This window comes from Melanotaenia boesemani, chromosome 4 (assembly GCF_017639745.1).
Source record: "Melanotaenia boesemani isolate fMelBoe1 chromosome 4, fMelBoe1.pri, whole genome shotgun sequence".
NCBI classification, from domain to species: domain Eukaryota; kingdom Metazoa; phylum Chordata; class Actinopteri; order Atheriniformes; family Melanotaeniidae; genus Melanotaenia; species Melanotaenia boesemani.
The window spans coordinates 106,717-130,714 of record NC_055685.1 but is presented as its reverse complement, the minus strand read 5'-3'; the positions used below and the strand labels follow the sequence as shown (position 1 = coordinate 130,714).

Genomic DNA, 23,998 nt, shown 5'->3' with positions numbered 1-23,998 from the left:
CTGCAAATCCAAAACCGCAACACCCTTCTTGCTTTCCAATGATGACCCAGCTGTTTGATTTCCAAGCGCCAGTAAGCCGAATGACACTTCTTGCACACTGCAAGTTACCCGTGAGGGAGGTCTACAGATAAGTAGCTGTAACGGGTAACTTCTGTCCTACAGTCCGGTCAGTTAAAACCTTTCCTTATGTTAAAAATAATGGCTAACATACTACGGATTGGAAGTATAACTTAAAAGAAAGGGGCAAAACTTCTAAAACTTGGATTTGAGCAGATAGACGAATGAAGGAGCACATGGTTTTTACAGCCATGTTTATTATCAGATGACTGCAGGTAGGTCTCTACCTGTACAACCACAGAAAAGATGGAAAAAAAGCAGCCGTGATTTAAAACCAACAGAAATCCATGCATCTCCTCATCTTGAGCTCAGTAGACAAACACACACAGTGTGTGGAATGATGTACAATAACCAGCTTCACACCTCACGTCATTGGTACAGAGAAAAAGACAGAAATATGCTGAATCCATGGGACAGAAGATGCCCAAGGATGAAACTTGTGCAGTTTATTAAAGTAAAAGTAACGTCATACACACACTTCATGAAATATAAACACACACACATATAACACACCTGTGGCACAAAGCTCAACGTGCTCAAAACTTAGGTGTAAAATACAGTTTAAATGAGAAGCCCTGGAAGTTTCCTCCCTTAAATCAGCATAAGCGTCCAGTTCAGCTGCTAGAAAAATGTACAAATACTTTCTACGAACTATAAATAATCCTGGAGCAGCACCTGCCAGTTCAACACAACTGTTGTCAATCATGTCGCCTTCTCTCAGTGTGCACCAACGCTGCCACGCAAAGTTGCTTTTTCCTTCACAATTTTCTCCATAAACTAAGAAAAATTAGGTATGGAGTAGGGCTGGATGATAATTCGATGACAATATATATCGATTGATAGATGTGTAGTGCGGTAGAAAAAAAAAGGTGGATAAAAAGTTCAATAGAAAACCAGTGTTCTTTCTTTTTCATTCTAGCCTATCATGTAGCTTAATGCTACAGTTGTTACTTTCTCCCAACCAATCACAAACACAGACCCAGCCATGCTCCGTCAAGCTCCGCCCCTCTCAAACGACAACAATGAGCACGTGTATTGCAGAAGATGTAGCAGAGACAGTTTGCATCACCACGTCAGCTTGGATCAACACCTTCCAGAGACGGTATAGTTGCCCGGTACCGACCCGCTGCCCCCCGATACTGAGTTGTTGCCCCCTGATACCGAGCCGTTGCTCCTCGTATCGATTCACTGTCTGAGATTAGTTCTCAGGACTAGCAGTAAAACCTTTAGTGGCTTTTAGTGCTGTGCAAGTCCACCATGAAGTGTCCTCCATGCCGGTTTTAGAGCTATGCCTCTGGTAGCGGCCGGCCCGGCTCACACGGCATGGAAGGCCCCCCCACCACTAGACACAGGAGATCTTTGGCTGTTGATGAGGAGGTGCTGCTACCTGTTATGGCACCGTTGAGGTTGCGGTACGGCCGCTGTCGGGGTAAAGAGGCCCTCCGATGGGGGCCGGGCACAGCACCTGATCCCTGGAGGCACACAGAGGGAAAAGTCAAACCCACCAGACAGCAGCCGGGACAGGAAAGTACTTCGTCTTGTTCTGAGGAGCCAGCAGCCAGGTCAGAGGATAAGACCTGGGCCCCGCTGTACCCGTTAGAACGCCGACCTCCACCCCACTGCACCTGCTGGCCAATCACAAGAGCTGAAGTGTTATTGTTGTCTAGTGGAGGCAGAGGAGGCGGTCCGTTAAAGACGTGAAGTCTCCAGCTGTTGGTCCCAAGGGAGGAGGTGGAGGTGAGCAGTGGTTTTACTGGGGTGGACTCCAGGATTCTCTCTGCTGGCTCTGGAGACTTGGTGCAATCCATGGGTTCAGTGAGGAAGACACTCTCTTCCCCCTCCTCCTCATCCAGCCTCTCCAGAGACACCATCTCCAGCTCAACAGGAAGTCCTGAATCCTCGTCGACCTGGTCCTCTTCATTGTGTAGTGAGTCTGTCCTCTCAATCATGTCCATACAGTCTACCATCTCCTCATCCACCCTTCTCTTCTCCCCTCCACATTCCTCATCCTCACCACTAAAACCTCCCTCCTCAGAGTTTTCCTCCTCCTCTGGGAAGGCCAAAGTCCGTCTGATTTCTGGTGTGCAGGGGAGGGACTGGCACCTCCTCGGCGGCACTTGTAACCCCGCTGTCCCTCTGAGAAGGCGGGGGGAGGCGCACCTATCCCGAAGGGCTGGCAGGGTGAAGGTCAGGGAGATCACGGACTTACTGGGCGTATCCAAGAGTTTACAACGTCCACCATTCAGGTCCTGTCGTAGAGAGAAGGGGTTCACCCGAGCAGGTGTCCCGAGAAGGGGCGGAGTCAGAGCTGCAGGAGGCAACATGTCTGATTGGCTCCTGGCCAGGCCCTGCTGCATCTGGATGGCGTCGCCAGGGTGACAGGGAGAGCTGCGGTGGCGGTACAGGCTGACGTCCACTGTCACAGAACTCTTCCAGCCTCTGACAGGCATCCCTCGCTCTTCTTCCCTCCCCAGGACCTCCAAGGAAAGGACGATGTCTGAGAAGGCGGGGCGCCTCTCCGCACTCATCTAAAAGATAAAGAGAAAACATGTTAGCAGCAAAGACATGACAGTGTTGGCTCATGGTGGGGGTGGGGGTGCTTACGCTACAGCAGGTAACCGCGAGGCTGAAGAATGCAGAAGGACAATCTCCAATCATGTTCTCGAACGCATCCACATCCAGACCGAAGTCCTACAGGGAAGAACACCACCAGGGTTTGATTCGTTTAAATGGAAACAAACCAATAAAAATCCGTCAGCTGTTTCGAGCAGAGGTCTGGGCGTCCTCCAGGATTTTGTAAACGGGGGGGCTGAGATCACCTGATTCCTCGATTCTTTCCTTCATGCACCTCTGTACTTCTGTTTTTCATCTTGTATCTCATATTGTCTCCTTATTCATATTTTTACCTGGATATTTATGAATTGTATAAATAGTATTTTTACACACAAACACACACACACACATATGTATGTTTACTTATCACCTTTAGGGACCATTCAGTTCTGAATTAGTTTCCACTTCCGTAAGCATAAATAAGTCTATGTTCCTGGGATAACTAACGTTAAACTGGTCCTAAACTTAAAGGATAATTTAGTGAAACATGTTTCATTATTCCCACCATGTTAACCACCGAGAACTCCCAGATCCTGCCTCCAGAAACTCCAGGATCCAGCCTCCAGAAACTCCAGGATACTACCACTGAAAACTCCAGGATCCCGCCTCCAGAACTCCAGGATCCCGCCTCCAGAACTCCAGGATCCCGCCTCCAGAAACTCCAGGATCCCGCCATCGAAAACTCCAGGATCTCTCCTCCGAAAACTCCAGGATCCCTCCACCGAAAACTCCAGGATCCAGGATCCAGCCTCCAGAAACTCCAGGATACTGCCACCGAAAACTCCAGGATCCAGGATACTGCCACCGAAAACTCCAGGATCCCGCCTCAAGAAACTTCCGGCTCAGCCGTGTGTGTGGTAAATATTTTCTGCCTATGGTGATCTACCTGCTGTATCAGTCATGTGTAATAAACTACTGCACATCTTAGTCTGTCGTTGTTTGCGTTCCCTCTGGACAGATGAAGGCGTAGAAGTCATGTCGCTAGCGACTACACGCTGATTTGGCTTAACGATACATAGGTATCTGGTCATGAATTTTAGAAAGTCTCCACCAACCCACCCGTCTACTTTTATTAAAGCAGCTGCCACGGAGAAGGTGGACAGCTCTACATATCTGAGTGTGGTTCTAGACAATAAATTATGATTTGAGCCTCACACTGACTAGAAAGGTTCAGAAGAGGTTATTGTTTACAAGAAAGACGAGATCTTTTAATGTTGGCACTCACATGTCTTTTTTCTAAAAGTGTAACTGAATCCATTTTATCTTTGTGTATAATTTCTGGTTTGGGAGCTTAAATCTGGCCAACAAGTACCAGTTACGTAGTTCAGTGAAAGCTGCTGGTAAAGTTCTGGGACCCATATTGAACCAGCCTCTCCAGAGGGAGCTGGTCTTTCACCTTCGGGGGGTTGTTTCAGGGTGGCTGTAGGGAAGACAGATTTCGGGTGTTGTTTGTCCCTGCTGCTGCCCACCTGTGACCTACTTACCTGGTCTCTCTTTTTGCTCAAACCTGAGATTTTATTTATCCTTTTTTTTATATTATTTATTGTTATTGGATTGTGTGTATCTCTTTGTTGACACATGCCGTTGGTTCTGATGTTTTAAATTATTGTGACGTATGTCTGGCTGCAAAACCAATTTCCCTCCGGGGACAATAAAGGAATTAATAAAGGAATTGATTGATTAATATATAGATTAGATCCCTGCTTTTCATTTTACTGTGTTATATTAAAATGGGTGGCACTATGAGGTAAAGAAATATTATTAATAACATTATTACGTCATATCTGATAATGTTAATATTTTCATACTGGCAACCGGTTCTTCTTGCCTGCTAATTGCTGGAATCAGCACCAGCTTCCCCGCAACCCTTAATCTGACTCAGCGATGTAGGAAATGGAAGAGTGGAATATTTTCATATTAATAATAATGTGCTTGATGCTGCTAAATCCCAACAACACAGATCACTGTCCAGTTCTATCCCGGCTTGCGGTCTTCCTCAGTGCACCTGTGTAATGACGGAAATGAGGCAGCACAGATTAGATGCTGGCTCGACACTTGCAGTGTTTTTATGCAAAGAAAATCTGTAAATGACTTCCAATATGTCATTTATTCTTCTGGAATCACGATGCCAACAGCCAGCAGAGTTCAGGTTTCATCCAAACACAGAAAATCTTTTAACAGTTTTGGTTACAACAACCTAAAACAGCTAGTCGCAAAGGCCTACCTCCGTCCTGGGTAAGAAGTCGGGATCAGCTTCAATTCGGGCGATGATCTCACACAGGATGATGCCGTAAGCAAACACGTCCACCTGAACAGAGGAACACATCTGTCCTGATCAAGGACATGATCCCTTAGCTTCCTGGCTTTAACTAGATAAAGCTGAACCTTCCCTCCTGGTAGAGCATCAGTATAGCAGAATGATGCTGAGCAGCTGCTTTAATACCTCAGATATTCAAGGTAAAATTAAAGTTTAAAGATAAAAACAACCGTTTTCATCAAAACATGAATATATTCTGAATATTCCTGACATGTTGGTCAGCGTTCAGAAGAAATCATTTTACCTTCTCGTTATACAGCTCTCCTCTCAGGACTTCAGGAGCCATCCAGTATGGAGAGCCCACGATAGCCAGAGGCTTCTTCTCCACAGAGCTGCTGCAATCAGACGTACTCCGTCATCAGCGGGTATTTATTAGATTTAGACGTAGACCACAGCAGAGGGAAGACCTGATCCCAGGTGTCCCCCCCACCCACCTGTAATCAGGAATCTTCTCAGCCAGGCCGAAGTCTCCCACCACAGCAGTGAACTTGCCGCTATCACAGCGAACCAGACAGTTCTGAAGAGAAAAACTCCACAAATTACACCTTCAACAAACTAAAACCCCTACAAATGTAAAACACGTTTTCCTACCTTGCAGCCACATTACAAACATGAACCATCTGCTATAAACTACACGATACAGCTGTAACACATAAATAACACGTTAAAATCATCTAATGCCTGGACCTCAGTCCATGACTGCATCAGCACGTATCAGTCTTGACTGATCTGGCTGTTGTTTCCACCATCGCTCCCATCATCTCCACGTCGATCCAGTCGTCTCCACCTTCGATCCCGTCGTCTCCACCGTCAATCCTGTCGACTCCACCATCGATCTTGTCGTCTCCACCTTCGATCCCATCATCTCCACATTGATCCAGTCGTCTCCACCATCAATCCTGTCGTCTCCACCTTCGATCCCATCGTCTCCACCATCGATCCCATCATCTCCACATTGATCCAGTCGTCTCCACCATCAATCCTGTCGTCTCCACCTTCGATCCCGTCGTCTCCACCTTCGATCCCGCCGTTTCCACCATCAATCCTGTCGTCTCCACCTTCGATCCCGTCGTCTCCACCGTCAATCCTGTCGACTCCACCATCGATCTTGTCGTCTCCACCTTCGATCCCATCATCTCCACATTGATCCAGTCGTCTCCACCATCAATCCTGTCGTCTCCACCTTCGATCCTGTCGTCTCCACCTTCGATCCCGCCGTCTCCACCATCAATCCTGCCGTCTCCACCTTCGATGCCGTCGTCTCCACCTTTGATCCTGCCATTTCCACCATCGATCCTGTCGTCTCCACCATCAATCTTGTCGTCTCCACCTTCGATCCCATCATCTCCACGTCGATCCTGCCGTCTCCACCTTCGATGCCGTCGTCTCCACCTTTGATCCTGCCGTTTCCACCATCGATCCTGTCGTCTCCACCATCAATCTTGTCGTCTCCACCTTCGATCCCATCATCTCTACGTCGATCCTGCCGTCTCCACCTTCGATGCCGTCGTCTCCACCTTTGATCCTGCCGTTTCCACCATCGATCCTGTCGTCTCCACCTTCGATCCCGTCATCTCCACCATCAATCCTGTCGTCTCCACCTTCGATCCCGTCGTCTCCACCTTCGATCCCGCCGTTTCCACCATCAATCCTGTCGTCTCCACCTTCGATCCCGTCGTCTCCACCGTCAATCCTGTCGACTCCACCATCGATCTTGTCGTCTCCACCTTCGATCCCGTCGTCTCCTCCACATTGATCCAGTCGTCTCCACCATCAATCCTGTCGTCTCCACCTTCGATCCCGCCGTTTCCACCGTCAATCCTGCCGTCTCCACCATCGATCCTGCCGTCTCCACCTTTGATCCTGCCATTTCCACCATCGATCCTGTCGTCTCCACCATCAATCTTGTCGTCTCCACCTTCGATCCCATCATCTCCACGTCGATCCTGCCGTCTCCACCTTCGATGCCGTCGTCTCCACCTTTGATCCTGCCATTTCCACCATCGATCCTGTCGTCTCCACCATCAATCTTGTCGTCTCCACCTTCGATCCCATCATCTCCACGTCGATCCTGCCGTCTCCACCTTCGATGCCGTCGTCTCCACCTTTGATCCTGCCGTTTCCACCATCGACCCTGTCGTCTCCACCATCAATCTTGTCGTCTCCACCTTCGATCCCATCATCTCCACGTCGATCCTGTCGTCTCCACCTTCGATGCCGTCGTCTCCACCATCGATCCTGCCGTCTCCACCTTCGATGCCGTCGTCTCCACCTTTGATCCTGCCATTTCCACCATCGATCCTGTCGTCTCCACCATCAATCTTGTCGTCTCCACCTTCGATCCCATCATCTCCACGTCGATCCTGCCGTCTCCACCTTCGATGCCGTCGTCTCCACCTTCGATCCTGTCGTCTCCACCATCAATCCTGTCGTCTCCACCTTCGATCCCGTCGTCTCCACCGTCAATCCTGTCGACTCCACCATCGATCTTGTCGTCTCCACCTTCGATCCCGTCGTCTCCTCCACATTGATCCAGTCGTCTCCACCATCAATCCTGTCGTCTCCACCTTCGATCCCGTCGTCTCCACCTTCGATCCCGCCGTTTCCACCGTCGATCCTGCTGTCTCCACCATCGATCCTGCCGTCTCCACCTTCAATGCCGTCGTCTCCACCTTTGATCCTGCCATTTCCACCATCGATCCTGTCGTCTCCACCATCAATCTTGTCGTCTCCACCTTCGATCCCATCATCTCCACGTCGATCCTGCCGTCTCCACCTTCGATGCCGTCGTCTCCACCTTTGATCCTGCCATTTCCACCATCGATCCTGTCGTCTCCACCATCAATCTTGTCGTCTCCACCTTCGATCCCATCATCTCCACGTCGATCCTGCCGTCTCCACCTTCGATGCCGTCGTCTCCACCTTTGATCCTGCCGTTTCCACCATCGATCCTGTCGTCTCCACCATCAATCTTGTCGTCTCCACCTTCGATCCCATCATCTCCACGTCGATCCTGCCGTCTCCACCTTCGATGCCGTCGTCTCCACCATCGATCCTGCCGTCTCCACCTTCGATGCCGTCGTCTCCACCTTTGATCCTGCCATTTCCACCATCGATCCTGTCGTCTCCACCATCAATCTTGTCGTCTCCACCTTCGATCCCATCATCTCCACGTCGATCCTGCCGTCTCCACCTTCGATGCCGTCGTCTCCACCTTCGATCCTGTCGTCTCCACCATCAATCCTGTCGTCTCCACCTTCGATCCCGTTGTCTCCACCTTCGATCCCGCCGTTTCCACCATCAATCCTGTTGTCTCCACCTTCGATCCCGTCGTCTCCACCGTCAATCCTGTCGACTCCACCATCAATCTTGTCGTCTCCACCTTCAATCCCGTCGTCTCCTCCACATTGATCCAGTCGTCTCCACCATCAATCCTGTCGTCTCCACCTTCGATCCCGTCGTCTCCACCTTCGATCCCGCCGTTTCCACCGTCGATCCTGCCGTCTCCACCATCAATCTTGTCGTCTCCACCTTCGATCCCATCATCTCCACGTCGATCCTGCCGTCTCCACCTTCGATGCCGTCGTCTCCACCTTTGATCCTGCCATTTCCACCATCGATCCTGTCGTCTCCACCATCAATCTTGTCGTCTCCACCTTCGATGCCGTCGTCTCCACCTTTGATCCTGCCATTTCCACCATCGATCCTGTCGTCTCCACCATCAATCTTGTCGTCTCCACCTTCGATCCCATCATCTCCACGTCGATCCTGCCGTCTCCACCTTCGATGCCGTCGTCTCCACCTTCGATCCCGTCGTCTCCACCATCAATCCTGTCGTCTCCACCTTCGATCCCGTCGTCTCCACCTTCGATCCCGCCGTTTCCACCATCAATCCTGTTGTCTCCACCTTCGATCCCGTCGTCTCCACCATCGATCTTGTCGTCTCCACCTTCGATCCCGTCGTCTCCTCCACATTGATCCAGTCGTCTCCACCATCAATCCTGTCGTCTCCACCTTCGATCCCGTCGTCTCCACCTTCGATCCCGCTGTTTCCACCGTCGATCCTGCTGTCTCCACCATCGATCCTGCCGTCTCCACCTTCGATGCCGTCGTCTCCACCTTTGATCCTGCCATTTCCACCATCAATCCTGTCGTCTCCACCATCAATCTTGTCGTCTCCACCTTCGATCCCATCATCTCCATGTCGATCCTGCCGTCTCCACCTTCGATGCCGTCGTCTCCACCTTTGATCCTGCCATTTCCACCATCGATCCTGTCGTCTCCACCATCAATCTTGTCGTCTCCACCTTCGATCCCATCATCTCCACGTCGATCCTGCCGTCTCCACCTTCGATGCCGTCGTCTCCACCTTTGATCCTGCCGTTTCTACCATCGATCCTGTCGTCTCCACCTTCGATCCCGTTGTCTCCACCATCAATCCTGTCGTCTCCACCTTCGATCCCGTCGTCTCCACCTTCGATCCCGTCGTCTCCACCTTCGATCCCGCCGTTTCCACCATCGATCCTGTCGTCTCCACCTTCGATCCCGTCGTCTCCACCGTCAATCCTGTCGACTCCACCATCTATCTTGTCGTCTCCACCTTCGATCCCGTCGTCTCCTCCAAATTGATCCAGTCGTCTCCACCATCAATCCTGTCGTCTCCACCTTCGATCCCGTCGTCTCCACCTTCGATCCCGCCGTTTTCACCGTCGATCCTGCCGTCTCCACCATCGATCCTGCCGTCTCCACCTTCGATGCCGTCGTCTCCACCTTTGATCCTGCCATTTCCACAATCGATCCTGTCGTCTCCACCATCAATCTTGTTGTCTCCACCTTCGATCCCATCATCTCCACGTCGATTCTGCCGTCTCCACCTTCGATGCCGTCGTCTCCACCTTTGATCCTGCCGTTTCCACCATCGATCCTGTCGTCTCCACCATCAATCTTGTCGTCTCCACCTTCAATCCCATCATCTCCACGTCGATCCAGTCGTCTCCACCATCGATACCGTCATCTCCACCTTCGATCCCATTCGTCTCCACCATGGATCCTGTCGTCTTCACCTTTGATACCCACCGTCTCCACCTTCGATCCTGCTGTCTCCGCCATTGATCCAGTCGTCTCCACCGTGGATCCTGTCGTCTCCACCTTTGATACCCGTCGTCTCCACCTTCGATCCCGTCGTCTCCGGCGTGAATCCCATCGTCTCCACCTTCGAATCCGTCGTCTCTGGGGTAAATCGCGTCGTCTCCACCTTTGATACCCGTCGTCTCCACCTTCGATCCCGCTGTCTCCACATCGATCCAGTCGTCTCCACCTTTGATCCCGTTGTCTCCACCGTCGATCCCATCATCTCCACGTTGATCTAGTGTTCTCCACCGTGGATCCTGTTGTCTCCACCTTTGATACCCTTCGTCTCCACCATCGATCCTATCATCTCCAGCATCAATCCCGTCTTAAAAAGAAAGTCTTCTGAACTAGTGGTCACTGCGCTTGTCACAGCGTTACCATGGTGTTAAATCTGTAAATACAACTGATCTATCGCTTGATCTAGTGTAAACATGTCAGCTGGAATGTCCACTCTGATTGGTGAAATATTTCTCCATGTAAATGTAGCTACGATCAGCAAATGTTTTTATAACCCTTTTCATGAGGAGAAGTAAAGTTAGAAAAGCTTCCCGACCTCCTGCAGCTCCACACCTGAACTGAATCACCATTCTGTTACAGAAACTGTCGCAGCCGGTGTCATTTAATAAACCTCTCTGGTCGCACCGTAACCGTCTGTAGGATTGATCCACTCCCCTTTAAGAGCCTGCAGCAGTGTGGGAGGTTAGGAAGCCATCTGCTCGGTGATTGGATAGTTTGATTAGTCACCATCAAATCAGGTAGCAATAAGGTAGAGATAAGGACAAAATTCACAACTTCAGAGTCTCGCATGCAGTTTTGCGCTTAGCATCTGTGAACAGGGTTGTTTTTTAAAGAAAAAACTTTGTTTTAATTTTCAACATTTTTTTTTTATTATAAAAATGTAGATCCTTTCTGTACATGTGCAAACGTGATTTTTCTGGCAGATTGTTTTTACAGGGCGACCAGCTGATTTACAGATGCAAACTGAATTAATTTGCAAACATTCACTTACAGCTGCAAAATCTTTATGACTTAATATTGAGCCCACAGAGCTGCGCCAGGAGAGGATAACCCGTGTAAACAATGATTTATTGATCACCTTCGGCAACTAAATTATTTCTAAACATTCATATTTGACCTAAAACAGACTTCGTCTGGTCTAAACCTCAGCATCAGGTGAAATAAGCACCACTGTCCTGATTATCCGGGTCCTCACATCTAAACCTAAGAGTAGTGAAGCAGACTACAGGCAGCGTACTCAGGAAAAACAGGAAAAATGGTGCATAAAACCTTCCAGATTTATAAAAGTGTGCACATGCACATCCCACGCCTGTTTCCGCTTATAAATCAGAATCAACTCTAAAGCTGGTGCACGTGGGAACGCCTTGCCCCGCCCACACGGTGGCTATAAAAGGTCAGGTAATACATATTCATCACATCATTTCCATGATGGCTCGGGAGGGACAAGAGGGAAGAAGAGGATTTCTCCGGAATGTGGGACTGAGATCCTGAAGGACCATGTTGGAAAACTAGAACAGGTTTTATCTGGTGGGGGCGGAGTGGTCATCACCAGGTCAGAAAGGTGGAGGAGGGCAGCAGGTGGAGATGCTGTCAACGCCGTGTCAGAGATGCCAGAGAGGAGGACCAGCTCATTTAGTCCTTTGTTTTCATCTAGAAAATGAACATGTACAGATACACCTGAGACTGGTAGCAGTTTATTTAGTGTTATAATAATATTTCTTTTCAGTTCCTGGTGCTCCAGCTGGGTGGGCGGTGCTCCAGCAGGGTGGGCAGAGCTCCAGCTGGGTGGGCGGTGCAGAGGGACACCATCACCGCTATTAACCATGTGGACGAGAAGTTGTGGGAAATAAAGACCATGTGGACAGAAATTAGAATAAAAACATTGTGTAAGAATAAATAAAGGAAATCCTCCTCTTGCGTGTTTCGTTAGCGTAGCATCACTTCTGGACCTCCAGCCTCCAGTCTGGTCCCGCTCTTCTGGACTGAAGGACCAAAGCTACTTTCCACACTGGCTGCTAAATGCTGGCAGCAGACTGGCTCCTTATTTATCTGGATGGGTTTTATAACATGAAGTATTGTTTCACAGTGACAGAACATGTTTTAGTGGTTGAGCTTCTTATTAACATCATCTCCCTTTTTCCTGGAAATCCTGGTTTTCCCCGAGCGTGGCTCTTAGGAGGATTAATATGGAACGTGTCTAATTTCTGCAAACAGCTTTAATATCTAACATGTGGTGTGGAAGGTAAGAGTGGATTGTGTACAAATGTCTCACATTTCACATCATTTCCTTGATGTTATTCTGGACCGCTGGTGTCCCCATTTCCCGTTTTTCCAGATTCTGAGCGTACGCCTGGGTCAGAGTTGCCGAGAAGGTAGGAACATTTTCCTGTCAAGTTTGGTTTTTATAAATCCCAAAAGTTGACTATGATTGGCGTACGCCGGTTTCTGCTTCCTGAAAGGCCTGGATGATGCAGCCAACCGATGGTCCAGCTGGAGTCTTCGCAGGTGAAGTGGAAACAGGAGACCAGCATCTAGACATCAGTGTAGAGCTCTATGATCAGAAAGGCAAGGCCTAACGCCACCCTGGGTACATGGTTCAGGCCCCCCCCCCCCCCGCTGTAAGCTGCAGACCTCTGCCGTACCTTGGAGGTGAGGTCTCTGTGGAAAATGCCCTTGCTGTGGAGGTACTGGAGCCCTCGGGCGATGTCCAGGGACAGACCCATCCTGATGACCCACGACAGGTACAGGTCGCTGTCCAGCAGCTGCTCCAGGTTCCCTCCATTTATGTACTGCAGAGAAAAAGAGCGCCAACGTTAATTCGTCTCGTCATGAAGAAGCAGCACAGCATGATGAAGATTTAGCTGCCTGAACAAGTGTAATGAGGAAGAACGTAGAGCAACAGCTGTACCTCAGTCAGAGCATGGAGCTGCCCTTCATGCACACAAACACCCAGGAACCTGGAAACAAATGGAGACACATGAGGAAGTCCACATCCATCATCATCATTCAGATTGCATGGTGCATAAAAACCTCCCACAGAAACGAGCTGAATGTGTCACCCCCTGGTGCCCACTGGAGGAACAGCTGCTGTGAAAGCCAGTTGTTCAAAAAAATGTAATCTGGATTAAATCTATCTGGATTTGGAAATCCCATTTTTTTAGATGGCGGATCACATAATCCAGCTCACTTTTAACCAGGTTTTCCCATTTTTCAGGATCACCGAATCTGGATTTCCAGCATGTAGATCACTGCAGGCTTCCAGCTGTGTGAAGAACAGCTGGAAGAGCTGGGATGGCGTCACTCTTCCCTTTGCGACAACACACAGGAAACCATGAACATCCACTTCCTGTATAATTTTATGACTTCTCATCAGAGCCACAACAAATATGCACTAATCTGTTAATGACAACATTGTGGATATTTCGGGAACTCCTTAAATAAAAAAGCATCCCTCTCTGTGACAGGTTAATGACGACTGGAGCCCCACGATGAGGCCCAACCTCTGGCTTTCTGTCAGAATGAGGACGGACGGGACGTGTGGTGAGGGATGCGTCGTTATTACTTCTGACAGGTTCTTCTCTGATTATGCAGCGATGACCGACAGGAAGATGGATTATTGTGTGTGTTACAGAATGTGTTGTGGGTGTTATTTCATGGGGACATGATGATGTCGTGTTATTTTTGCTGTACGATGTTGACAGACTGAACAGGAGCCAGTCAGGTGCAACATACAAATAAAAGCATCTGCAGCGAATAAAAAGTTCTATTATCTGATCAGCTGTTGTACCGCCTGTTCTTCCTGAAATCCGCCTTGTAATCCTCCCTCTGCTGGGAGCAGGATTATCCTGGTTTCAAAGTTATCCGGATATATACTCAGGAGTTCTGCACAAACCAAACGGAGGGTTTTATTCGGATAACAACCAGGGTTGGATTACGTGATCCAACCCGATTTCAGAATCCGGATTTCCCTTTTGAAGAACCTATTTTCAAGATTTCATCCAATCCGATAACCAAAATCCAATCAGCCAACCGGCTCCTGAAGATGATGATCAACTGAGCTAAAACCAACTTCTCATGGATCTGATCTATCGGCACACACACACACACACACACACATATATATAAACATATAAAATGGTAACAGGCTCCATGGCCCGGTCGCCACCGTTGGAGATGACACTGCCAAAATAAAAATAAGTACAGAAATATAAAAATGTCTCAGTAAACAAACTGATATGCTAATAAATTACACAAAAATACAGAAATGAGGCTCATTTACACCATATTTCCTTACCTGAGTATATTGGGATGGCAAAGTCTGTTCATTAGTTGCACTTCTCGTAGCATGTTAGCTTTGTTGCTTGCAAGCGTGTTCATTTTCAGCGCCATCACCTGTCCTGTGATCCGATGCTGCACCTGCAGAGAAAGAAGACAGGGTTGTAAACGAGTCCAAAGTTTCAGGATGTTTTACATTTCCTATAAAATCCAACTGTACACCTCGTACGAGAACAAATTATTTAACGCATTCCGGCCTTTTCACGCCTTCAACATCCTGAATTTTTGTTTAGTTGAAAATAAAACTGTCCACTAAAGTCTTTCACTTTGTTTTAAAGAAACCCAAAGCATGAAATAAAAAGTATTTAATAAAATGAAGACTCTGCTTATACTGTTAAATTGTCCTCATGTTTAAAAATATCTGTACTTTATTTCATTATAATTAGGCCCGAGCACCTACAGCGATGCGAAGGCCTATTGTTTTGCAAGCGTTTCTTCTTCTTCTCCAAACTCAAACGCATTTTGGGGGGACTGGCCAAGCTCGAAAACTCACCAAATTTTGCCCCCCCTCCATTGGAATGTGAAAAATTTCGTATTTTGGGGTGCTCGGGACTGTTCGGGTAAAATTGAACGAGAGCGCCACCTATATATGGTGCCCCGCCACTGCACGTCATCAATTTTTATGAAATTCGCTACACATGTTCTAAAAGGTGAGGCAAACAAAAAATCCTCTTGGAGTACTACCCTAAAAAGAACAGGAAGTCGGCCATTTTGGTTCAAAGTCACCATTTTGGCGTTTTACCGACCTTGCATTTGAACAAACTCCTCCTAGAGATATTATCGTACTGACACCAAAATGGCTCAGGATGTTCAGAAGGCATGTGTGATCAAAAGTTATCAAAAACTTTCTCAAAGGAGTAAGGGCGTAGAGGGGGCGTGGCCTCAAAGTTTGATGTCTCGCCATGAAAGACAAAATTGTTATAACTCCCACATAAAACAACATATCGAAACCAAAATGGCCATGTCTGATACTAATCCAATCCTCAAGACATCTACATGGTAATTATTGGATTATGAATAGGCCACGCCCCCTGGCGACAGGAAGTCATGTATTTTACTCGAAGACCCACTTCTCTGACATTTTGAACACAACCGGGGTCAAACTGGGTCAGACAGCTGAAAACAAGTTGGTGATGATATCCAGTGAAAACTGTTGCTCTATGATGCAAGGCCAGACCGTGGCGCCATGGCGAACTTCGATAAGACCCATATGACCACTTCTGGTTCAACTTTAAGCCCCGCCCACTTTCAACAGGAAGTGGACTGACATGCATGAAATTCTCCACATTGATTTACCATGCCAGGATGTACAAAATTGCCTATTGAACGTATAGGCTCATTTCAACAGGAAGTCGGCCATTTTGAAAAAAGTGTCATTTTTAGGGTCATTTTTGCCATATTCTTGGCATTGCGTTCGAACAAACTCCTCCTACAGATTTTACTGTATTTACCTCAAAATCACTCTGAAGCTTCCAGAGGCATGTGTGATCAAAAGTTATCAAAAACTTTCTTAAAGGAGAAAGGGCATGGCGGGGGCGTGGCCTCAAACTTTGATATCTCACCATGAGAGACGTAATTGATTTAACTTACATATAAAACAAAATATCTGAACCAAAATGGCCACGTATCATGCCATTTCCATGCTGACCAAATCTACATGTCCAGATGCTGTCAACGCCATAGCCCCGCCCCCTGGAAACAGGAAGTACCACATTTTTTACCATTAAAAACCTAGTCAAACTCATCAATATCATCCTTGATGAACTCATGATTCACAATATAACAAACTTTTTATAACATCATGATAAAAATGGCTGCCTGTGAGGTTTCAGTCCCTTGCCATAAGGGAAGGGATTGCCACAGGTAGTGGCTATAACTCTGGACTCGGTTGACCAAAGGACGTGATATTTGGTAGTTTTCATTAAAGTCCCAACCTGAACATGTTAGTACATGAAAAAACACTATAGCGCCACCTACTGGCAATGTTGATATCTGTGGATGTTAAAACTAAGCTTTTGTTTGGATTTATTTCACACAATTGGTCAGAGCATGGTCATAAACACTTCTGATGTCATTATTTGGCCCATTGACAATGACCACCCAAGGCAGAAAACATGGGGACGAGTGAGCATACGGCTGTGAGGGAGAACGAGCATGCTGGGGGAGGGAGGTTGCCGGCTGATGGGGCGGTGCAATAGGATGGAGCGGCACCAGAGGTGCGAGGGCCTTCATCGCTGCTTGCAGCTTTAATTTAGTTTGAGTCTTGAAAATGTGGTGATGTGAGCTGGAATAAACATTCACATACTGTATGTTAGAACCCATTCTTTCTGTAGGGCCGGACGATGAAGCATGCCAAGCAGCTTAGAAGAAACAATTCAGAAAAAATTCTGTATCCCAGTCTAGACAAGGAGAACAGTTCTCCAGGATCCTTCAAGGACTTTCTTCTTAGGATGTTTCTGGCTTTTGTTCTGTTCTCTGTCCAAATGATCCCACACTGCTTCAATATTGTTGAGGTCCGGGTTCCAAAGAGGAATTGTCCCTCCGTCGGACCCATTGAGGTCTGACATTTGCATCTACAGCCTCAATTGTAATATTATTTCATAATAATTTATATTTCTAATTTATGGAAAAATAAAACTATTCTAATTTCCCTTCAGGGGTCACTACAGCTGGACCAGAATGAAGATGTTGGACCTCATCTACGAGTCAGATAGTCCAACACATCCCGGGTCAGAGGTCATCAGGATAAGAGTAGGTCAGTGGTCATGTCAGACTAAATTGGTGTGACTGGTCATGTGTAAAGTTTGACAAGGACTGTTACGTTCATGCTTCTCTGTGTGTATTAATAGCGTAGCACTAATAGGCTTTCTGGATTTCCCATCACTCCTCCTAATCTGCACAAATCCACTGTGCCACGACTGAGGCTTGGGCCGCCGCACACACACATGACACACAAACACACAGTAAACACACACATCATCAGAAAAGCGTCCTGGAAACCTTCTGCTGTGATAAACAATACAATGCTGCAGAGATGGAACAGCCTGAGCTATGAATGCAGATGAAAAAACCAGCAGCATAAGATGCAGGTGAAAATATGGACAGATGCAGCATATCACACCAGTACCCCACCTACAGACGGCACCATCTTAACCAGCTCCACACCTACATCAGGATCTGTCTAAATAGCTCAGCATCACCCCAGCTGATGATCCGCCCCCCCCCCCGGACCCTGGTCCAGCATTCTGCAGCGTCCATGTTCTACAGCATTCCCAGGTCTACAGTGTACTGGTATCTACAACTTCCGTGGTTAGGTTGCTGGGACACGTTTAGTCCCAGGAAAAGTCTCAGTTCCTGGGACACGTTTAGTCCCGGTAAAAGGCTTGGTTCCTGGGACACATTTAGTCCTGTTGAAAAACTCGGTTCCTGGGACATATTTAGCCTCGACGAAAGGCGCAGTTACTGGGACATTCTTAGTCCTGGTGAAAGCCACGGTTCCTGGGACACGTTTAGTGCCAGGGAAAGTCACAGCTCCTGGGACACAATTAGTCCCCACAAAAGCCTCGGTTCTTAGGACATGATAAGTCCCGGTAAAATGTCACAGTTCCTGGAATACGTTTAATACCAGCAAAAGCTATGGTTCCTGGGACACGTTTAGTCCCTGTGAAAGTTTTGGTTCCTGGGACATGATTAGTCCCGGTAAAATGTCACAGTTCCTGGGACACGTTTAATCCTGGCAAAAGCCATGGTTCCTGAGACACGTGTAGTCCCCACGAAAGCCACGGTTCCTGGGATAAGTTTAATACAGGCAAAAGCCATGGTTCCTGGGACACATTTAGTCCCAAAGAGAAAGGCTCGGTTGCTGGGACACGTTTATTCCTGTTAAAAGTCTCAGTTCCTGGGACACGTTTAGTACCAGCGAAAGCCACGGTTCCTGGGACACGATTAGCCCCCACAAAATCTCGGTCCTTGGGACACGATTAGTCCCCGCGAAAGTCTTGGTTCCTGGGACACAATTTGTCCCGGTAAATTGTCTTGGTTCCTGGGACATGTTTTATCCCAGCAAAAGCCATAGTTCCTGAGACACGTTTAGTCCCGGTGAAAGCCACGGTTCCTGGGACAAGTTTAGTACCGGGAAAAGTCTCAGTTCCTGGGACACATTTAGGCCCGGCGGAATGCTCGGTTCCTGGGACATGTTTATTCCCGGCGAAAGCCAGGGCTCCTGGGACATGTTTAGTCCTCGCAAAAGTCTTGATTCCTGGGACACGTTTAATCCCAGCAAGCCATGGTTTCTGGGACACGTTTAATCCCGGTGACAGTCTCGGTTCCTGGGACATGTTTAGTCCTGGTAAAAGGCTTGGTTCATGGCTCTGTGAAACTGCTTCAGATAACAGAGGAACATTTTGTGCTGGAATCCAGTCTAATCCTTTGCCATGAGCAAACAACTGCTGCTTTCCAGGCCTTACGCGCTTTAACCCTTGTAAGGCAAGGCAAGGCAAGGCAGTTTATTTGTATAGCACATTTCATGTACAGGACAATTCAATGTGCTTTACATAAAACAAAGACATTACATATATTTAGAAATAGTAAAAATCACAATAAAATAATAAATTACATTAAAATGATTAAAAGCAAGTTTAAAAAAAAGGCTAATAGGCGACTGTTTTGTCCTTTAAGGCAATTTTTTGCTCATCTTTAGGCCACCATTTTTGTTGTGTAGCCTCATATGGTATGATTTTTTGTAAGAACGTGTGTCTTCTGAAAAACGTTTAATCCTGGCAAAAGCCATGGTTCCTGAGACACGTTTAGTGCCAGTGAAAGCCACGGTTCCTGAGACACGTTTAGTCCCAGCGAAAGCCACGTTTCCTGGGACACGTTTGGTGCCGGCGAAAGCCACGTTTCCTGGGACACGTTTGGTGCCGGCGAAAGCCATGGTTTTTAGTCCCCACGAAAGTCTCGCTTCCTTGGACACGACTAGTCCCGGTAGAATGTCTTGGTTCCTGGGACATATTTAATCCCAGCAAAAGCCATGGTTCCTGAGACACGTGTAGTCCCAGCGTAAGTCACGTTTCCTTGGATACGTTTAATACCGACAAAAGCCATGGTTCTTGGGACGTTTAGTCCTGGTAAAAGGCTTGGTTCCATGCACACGTTTAGTCCCAGTGAAAGGCTCGGTTCATGGCTCTGTGAAACTGTTTCAGATAACAGAGGAACATTGTGTGCTGGAATCCAGTCTAATCCTTTGCCATGAGCAAACAACTGCTGCTTTCCAGACCTTACATCCTTGTAAACTAATAGGCGACTGTTTTGTCCTCATAAGCAATTTTTTGCTCAACTTTTGGCCACCATTTTTGTTGTGTAGCCCCATATGGTATGATTTTTTGTAAGAAAGTGTGTCTTTTGAAAAACTCTGATATTTTAGTTTCAATTTTATTCAAAGGTCAGCAGGTCACTGGGGACAAATTTACTATCCTTTCAGGTCATAGGTTTACAAAGAAGTCCCACTGACTCCCAATAAAACCACTTTTTTTAATTTCTCAACCATAGCACAATATAATCATGCTGCACTCTCTATGGTGCTGGATTACAGGTCTCAACAGCCACCACTACAGATGTTCCTGATACTGATGCCGCAGCCAGTAACTCCACATAAAAGAGGGGAAAGTTCTGCTTGTGTATAAGCAAATGAAGAAAAGTTGACACATGCTGCATCAGGTGTAGAAAATTCACCTGCATAGAGTAATACATTTTGTACTGCAAGTCGTGTTGGAAGGAGTATTTTTTGGGTGTTTTCAATGGTCCTTTTGATTTTGAGTACTGATTGTGGTTTAAAAATGTTGCAATGTGTAAAATCAATGCTCTTATTGAGAAATTTGATGCTGGTTTCAAATAGTTACAGAGAAAGTGGGAGGAGAATTATTAGTGTTTTTTATAATGGTTTTATTATTGAGAAATGACAGGTGCTTCAAACAGAGGCCTATGATGGGAAAGTTGGACCATGTCATGATAAATAGTAAACATCACTTATTTTACTATTTTTCTCTCAAATAAAACTCTGACATTCGAGAATACATGTTTATATTGTGTTATGGTTGAGATTAAAAATGTGGTTTTAAATGGAGTCAGTGGGATTTTGTTGTCCACCCATGACAATCTGACCCTGCCAAAAAAATAAAAATGTAGCAAAATCAATTTTGTTATTCATTTTTAGTATAGCTAAAACTGATCTTAACAATAAGTTCCCAACCACCAATTAATGCTACCTACAAGGGTTAGACTGCTGGTGCTAAATAGGTGAGCATTTACACAATGTCCCAACACAAAGGTACACACAGGTGGTGTGTGAGTAATCTGCTTAGTCTGGATAGTGAGTGCTACCATCCCATCAGTCTTTCAGCTCTCACTAACTGACAACATGTGAGAAGAAAGTCTGACAGCTTACAGACTACAGGCTTTATTTTACACCGTTGTTATTTAAAAACTTTCTGCTTCTGTGGGAATAAAAGAAGAGGGTCAGCCAATCAAATGCATTTTATTAACAGATCATCAGCAGTACCAGCTCCTCTGACTACGAAACATGTTAATGCAAAGAGATCAATCTGTGCAATTGACACACATTTAAAAAACAAATTCATTAACACATAAACCACTAAAAACCAGGAAACCAGGTGAAAAGTCTAAGGCTGATGCCCATGTTAGCACACGTGTTATTATAGCACGACCACAGATCAGCCCTGCTCTCCAAGTTCAAGACGTCCTTCCAAAAACTTAAAGACAAAGGTGATGGAGTCCAAACAATCATCGCTAGCCACCACAACAGATGTCGTCTCTAGAAGAAAATGCTGTTTGCCAGCGGCTGGAGGAGGCAGAGACTTTATGCACTCAGCTTCAAAGTGATAACAGGAAACTAAAGGCTAAGCTAACTGACCTGGAGGTTAAAGATCCACAAACTACACAGTTCGTTTCTGAATGTCTGCAAGAGGCTGTGAGGAAATCTTCTCTTCTTCACCCAAACTGGACCGGGCTCACTGCAGCACGACCCTCAAACCAAAGCTACGACTTCCGGTCCGGTCCGGGAGGCTCGGAGGACAGGATACTAGGATACTTCATTCAGTGTTAATGAAGCCCACTTCATACCAACCACACCATCCCACATCATACCAGACCATACAAATTTTATTTATGAAGTACTTTAAAACATCCCCAGCTGACACAAAGTTCCGCAAATAACCAGAAACTATGAGAAACAATAAAAAACTACACATGAAACAAACCATAGCATATTCTACACAACCATACTAAACATACGAAACAATAAAATAGATTTTTATATAGAATAAAACCCAAAATGTTGATTTTATCCCAACATAAAATAAGGAGACCAGAAAATATCAAACCCGACCACAGAACTGTATCATTACACCACATAAGCTGGATCATCACTGGAGTTTTCTGAGATTCTGTTCTTCACTACCGCTCTTTGTTTCGTTGACCCAGGACACAAGGCACATACCTTAAAGACCTCAGAGAAGAAGCCCGAGCCAATCTTCTCGCAGAAGAAGTCGTCGATACGAGCCAGACTGGACACGGCACTCTTCAGGGCTCGGTATGAGGACGGCCGGATCCGGTTGGGTGCATGGATGCTGTGGAGAGGCTGCTCATCCAGAACTCCATGACACTCCTCTGGATCGCAGAAGCAGCAGTCAGCGTGGTGGTCCATGGTGCTGGGAGACCACCAAGCTCTGGAGGCTCTGGACTCTTACAGGAGTGAACCGAAGTGTGGATCAAACCACCACAGTCCTGAGGCCCCCCATCGTCATGGTGACAGAATGAATGTTTCCTGTGAGGTGGTGGATGACCAGTTCTAGTCTGCTGAAGTCTGAGGTGGACTACAAAATACCACTAGACTGGTTTTAGAAATCTGCTTTATCTGTTCTGAGGGAACCAGATGACCCATCTGTTCTGGATCCTGACATCAATTTCATCCCATGTGAAGAGTCCAGTATTTCTCCTGGGTTTTATTCCTCCATGTTGCCAGGTGTCCGGAGCGGTTCTGGGTATTCCTGCAGCCCCTAAACACCTCCTCACCACCGGTCATCCCGGAGTTAAAAGTTGTAATGCAGCAGGAAGCAGGACCCAGACAGGTTTCTGTGGAAGAGTCGGAGGAATATTTGTGTTTTATACAGCTGAAGGAGGAAAACATCACCATTTCCTTTTAACAGACAAAATCAATCAGTCAAAATTATGAAACAGACCAAAAACACATAGTAAATAAGCATATATATATATATATGTAATTATATTATAATTATTTTTTAAATAAAAGTCCTTTCAGAAAGTCCGATCCCCACCTTCTTCTTGTTCTGCCACTGGGTTAGCATCCAGAGGGAATCTCCTCTCAGGGCTATAAGTCTCCTCTGGTTGACGCCGACCTGCGCGGCTCAACCAGATTAAGAATAACGGACCGTGTCGACCTCATGATGCTGATGGTGAACAGAATCCTGGAGAAATGAACAGGAATGTGTCGCATCTGCAATGAAAACATCACCACTTCCATCTCTCCACAAACTGCAGCTTCTGTTAGTAACGGGATCAGATGACAGGCGGGCTGCAGACGCTCAGCTCGACCTGTCTGTCCGCGCCGGTCTAGACTAGAAAATACCTGTGGTTCGGTTTCTGGAGCCGAACTGAACCCAGAAATACAGTCCAGAACCGCGGCGGCGTCATATAATCCTGTCTGGTTCTGCGTTTCTCCAGCGGCTTGTTGGGACGGACGACTGCCATGACACGGACAGAAATCAAGCGTGTAAGAGGGACACGCTGGACTTCCGGTTTAACGTTTCAGAATAAATGTTTAAGCCAGTATTTTCTAAAAATTACTATAAAATAAATAATACATCGTTACGACTTATTGTTTGATTAATAAACCTTAAGAAATGATGGAGGCTCAGACTGGACACCATCCCTGCTTCTAGGACACATCAGTTCCACCCACAAACGCTGCAGGTCTGCAGGACGAAGAAGACGATCAGCTGAGGAAAGAGACGCTGCAGCAGCAGAGATGGAGTCCACCAGGATGCAGACCCTGGAGATCTACAGACCATGGAGTCCACCAGGATGCAGACCCTGGAGATCTACAGACCATGAAGAGGACACCAGGATGCAGACCCTGGAGATCTACAGACCATGAAGAGGACACCAGGATGCAGACCCTGGAGATCTACAGACCATGAAGAGGACACCAGGATGCAGACCCTGGAGATCTACAGACCATGGAGTCCACCAGGATGCAGACCCTGGAGATCTACAGACCATGGAGTCCACCAGGATGCAGACCCTGGAGATCTACAGACCATGGAGTCCACCAGGATGCAGACCCTGGAGATCTACAGACCATGAAGAGGACACCAGGATGCAGACCCTGGAGATCTACAGACCATGGAGTCCACCAGGATGCAGACCCTGGAG

General features: G+C 47.1%; 1 protein-coding gene across 3 annotated transcripts; it reads right to left on the bottom strand.

Moving 5' to 3' along the window:
• Positions 1-1,228: 1,228 nt before the first annotated feature.
• On the bottom strand, positions 1,229-23,327 carry LOC121638777 (dual specificity testis-specific protein kinase 2-like). Of its 3 annotated transcripts, XM_041983755.1 has the most exons (11): positions 23,193-23,327; positions 22,882-23,060; positions 22,044-22,678; positions 14,490-14,611; positions 13,104-13,152; positions 12,838-12,984; positions 5,482-5,564; positions 5,292-5,382; positions 4,955-5,038; positions 2,722-2,808; positions 1,229-2,645 (listed from the first exon to the last, which is right to left on the bottom strand). In XM_041983755.1, the coding sequence occupies exons 3-11, from the start codon at positions 22,248-22,250 to the stop codon at positions 1,404-1,406; spliced, it is 2,112 nt and encodes a 703-aa protein (XP_041839689.1). In that variant the 5' UTR covers positions 22,251-22,678; positions 22,882-23,060; positions 23,193-23,327; the 3' UTR covers positions 1,229-1,403. The 3 variants fall into 3 exon arrangements, with proteins under 3 accessions (XP_041839689.1, XP_041839688.1, XP_041839690.1); XM_041983754.1 differs by having other exon boundaries at positions 22,882-23,327; XM_041983756.1 differs by having other exon boundaries at positions 5,292-5,379; positions 22,882-23,327.
• Between the last annotated feature and the right edge of the window lie 671 nt (positions 23,328-23,998).